This window comes from Coturnix japonica, chromosome 27 (genome assembly GCF_001577835.2).
Source record: "Coturnix japonica isolate 7356 chromosome 27, Coturnix japonica 2.1, whole genome shotgun sequence".
Lineage (NCBI taxonomy): Eukaryota > Metazoa > Chordata > Aves > Galliformes > Phasianidae > Coturnix > Coturnix japonica.
The window spans coordinates 3,502,463-3,505,435 of NC_029542.1; the positions used below are offsets into that span (position 1 = coordinate 3,502,463).

The 2,973-nt window shown below is 61.4% G+C and overlaps 1 protein-coding gene across 2 annotated transcripts in view; it reads right to left on the reverse strand.

Moving 5' to 3' along the window:
* TBKBP1 (TBK1 binding protein 1) overlaps nucleotides 1-2,973 on the reverse strand; it is a 6,963-nt gene extending 3,990 nt beyond the window's left edge. Inside the window, exons 1-7 of one of the 2 annotated variants that reach the window (XM_032449425.1) lie at nucleotides 2,869-2,973; nucleotides 1,786-2,022; nucleotides 1,589-1,711; nucleotides 1,403-1,507; nucleotides 435-588; nucleotides 199-359; nucleotides 68-117 (exon numbers count right to left, since the gene is read on the reverse strand). In XM_032449425.1, the coding sequence (XP_032305316.1) occupies nucleotides 68-117; nucleotides 199-359; nucleotides 435-588; nucleotides 1,403-1,507; nucleotides 1,589-1,711; nucleotides 1,786-2,007 (815 nt within the window). In that variant the 5' untranslated portion in view covers nucleotides 2,008-2,022; nucleotides 2,869-2,973. Of the gene's footprint in view, nucleotides 1-67; nucleotides 118-198; nucleotides 360-434; nucleotides 589-1,402; nucleotides 1,508-1,588; nucleotides 1,712-1,785; nucleotides 2,027-2,868 lie in introns of both variants that reach the window. The other variant, XM_015885812.2, reaches the window with a different exon arrangement.

The following is a 2,973-nucleotide window of genomic DNA, read 5'->3' on the forward strand; positions in this document are numbered from 1 at the left end:
CCATCCCATCCCATCCCATCCCATCCCATCCCATCCCATCCCATCCCATCCCCCTTCAGTCACTTACTGGTCATCTCCCATTTTCTTCACCCAGGCCATGTCCCGCTCTGACTGCTCCTGGGGATGGGATGGGGGTGCACTGTGAGCTCCCATTGCCCCCCACTCCCCCCCATGGGGCCGCAGCCCACACGTCCCTACCTGCTGCCTGCTGTCCTGCAGGTGCTTCAGCTCCAGCTGCAGCCGTTCACACTCAGCCTTCAGATGCTCCTCCCGGTGCTGTGCACGCTGAGCGTCCTGCCGTGCTGCTTCCAGCTCAGCTTCCAACCCTCTGCTCTGCCACCCCCCCGGGCGCTCCAGCACTGCGGGCACAGAGCATTTCTCAGCCTTGAAAGCATGGAGTGATGCTAAAGGAGAGTATAAGGGGGGTGTCTCACCGTGGCTGAGGCCGGGGTTGGGATGTAGGGAGAGGAAAGGCACCTCCTGGCCGGGCATTGGAGCACTGAGTGCAGGGAATGCGTTGGCCTCGCGCTGCCGCAGCTGCTGCTCCAGGCTGCGGATACGGCTCAGGTGAGTCTCCACCAGCGCCCGCTGTCAGAGGGGGGGGACAAGACAAAGATGAGCCCCATTGAGCCCCCTGCCTCATCCTGACCCACGTCAGATGGAGGTGGGATGCTGCCCCCAGGGCAGGGCAGCGCTGTGGGGGTTTGTGGAGCATTGCATGCACTGAACCCAAGCTATGATGTGGATATGCAACTGGGAGCACTGCTGGGCATGGCAGGGATAAGAACCCAAAGCATGGCTGCAAACCCCAACACAGCCCCACAACCACATGGACACCCCATCAGCCCCCAGCCCTGTATCAATGCAGCCCCCATAAGCCACAGCAGTGACACCAATGGCCACAGCTCACTGGGATGGGAATGGATTTGTCCAGCTGGGAATGGGGACCCTGAAGTGCCACCCCCATAGTGCCACCCCCATAGTGCCACCCCCATAGTGCCATCCCCTATCCCCATAGTGCCACCCCCATAGTGCCAGCCCCATAGTGCCATCCCCATAGTGCCATCCCCATAGTGCTGTCCCCATAGTGCCACCCCCACATTGCCATCCCCATAGTGCCATCCTCCTGCCCCATAGTGCCATTCCCTGCCCCATAGTGCCACCCCCACAGTGCCACCCCCATAGTGCCATCCCCCATCCCCATGGTGCCATCCCCATAGTGCCATCCCCATAGTGCCATCCCCATAGTGCCATCCCCACAGTGCCATCCCCACAGTGCCACCCCCATAGTGCCATCCCCCATCCCCACAGTGCCACCCCCATAGTGCCAGCCCCATAGTGCCACCCCCATAGTGCCACCCCCATAGTGCCAGCCCCATAGTGCCATCCCCATAGTGCCCACCATCTCTCCCAGCTCCGACTCCAGGTCTGCCTTCTCCACGCACAGTTTCTCATAGGCCTGGATCATCTCATCCAGCTGCTCCTCGCGCTCTTTGCTCTTCTCCAGCTATAGGACATGGCAGGGGGGGCTCAACACCCACCCAAGTAACCCCCAAAGCTCCCAGTACCTACAAACCCCACCACGTACCTCGTGCTGGAACTGGTTGAGCTGTTGTTGCAGCGACGCCTTCTCGCTCTTAAGCAGCGACGTCTCCTTGGCCTCGTAGATGGAGAAGATGTGCTCCTCACCGAACTCACTGAGCAGCGGGCACTGCACAGAGCATCAGTGGGACCCCAGCCCTGAGACCCCCCCCCTCCTTTTTATACCCACCCCAAAGCTCTCACCTTGACCTCATACATCTTCAGGCGCCGTTTGAGGGTGGAGTTCTCCCTCTCCAGCCCGCTCAGGCGGTTCTTGATGTCATCGTACGCGGTGATAAGGGCAAAATGGGATGCTGAGCACATCTCACCCGACAGGTCGGTGTTGGGGCTGTCCAGCCAGTCTTCATCCGGCCCCAAAGCCTCCGGTGTCAGGATGCTGATGTCGTCCTCAAACATGGAATCCATGGCGCAGTGCAAGTTCTGTCTGGGGGGACACGGTGAGACTGGGGGGGGTATGGACCCTATGATGCCCCCAGGGTCACCAAGCAGCGGGGAGGGGGCAGCAGCCACAATGAATGGGAGCAGAGGGGTCCCAGCAGCCTGCAGAGCACTGCTATCATGGAGCTGGGGCAGCAATGAGCATCCCCAAGAGGGGGGGGGTGACTTTCCCAAAGCCCCCCAAGGAGCTGAGTGCCAGAAATAGAGGCTGGTGCTGCCGACTCTCACCCTGCGACGCACGAGAGCTGCTTCCCACCCTCCCACACACACGGAGCAGTGCTGCCCTATATAAACCAGCACGGGGATGGAGGATGTGTGCCAGCAGCTCGGCCCGTCCCGGCCTCATCCGGGAGCTGTGGCCACACAAATAATTCATGGCAGCAGGAAGGAACAAGAAGCCGGAGCTGCAGGGTGCGGCGGGGACAGACTGAGGCCAAACCCGGCCATTCAGCCCCCCCAGAACCAAGGGGGGGACATTGAATGGTCCCACACCGCAGCTCCTGGGGTCGTAGGGGGGGATTGTGCAGCCTCTGATAGGATGAAGGGCATGAAATGCAGACAGAGCCCCAGCACTGCAGCCCCACATCACCATCAGGGCTTTAAATGACCCTTCAAACAGTGATGGAGGGGATAGAGCCCCCTCCCCCCCTATACCAGCTCAGGCATCATCGCTTCCCCATGGGGCATGCACAGAAATGGGGCTCCCTCAAAGCCAGACCCCAGGAGGGCCGGATGGGGGCATCCTATGTCAAGATCCCAATGGGATGCTGAGCCCCTTGTTCCCCCCAGACCCCTCATCAGGACCCCCCCCCCCAGACCATCACTTGCCTTGCAGTGGGCCCCGTGAGCGGGGCGAGGTGATGCAGGCTGGGCAGGGCTGCGGCACAGCACCGGGGCTCAAGTGAGGCTGGGGGGCAATAGGGGCAGCACAGC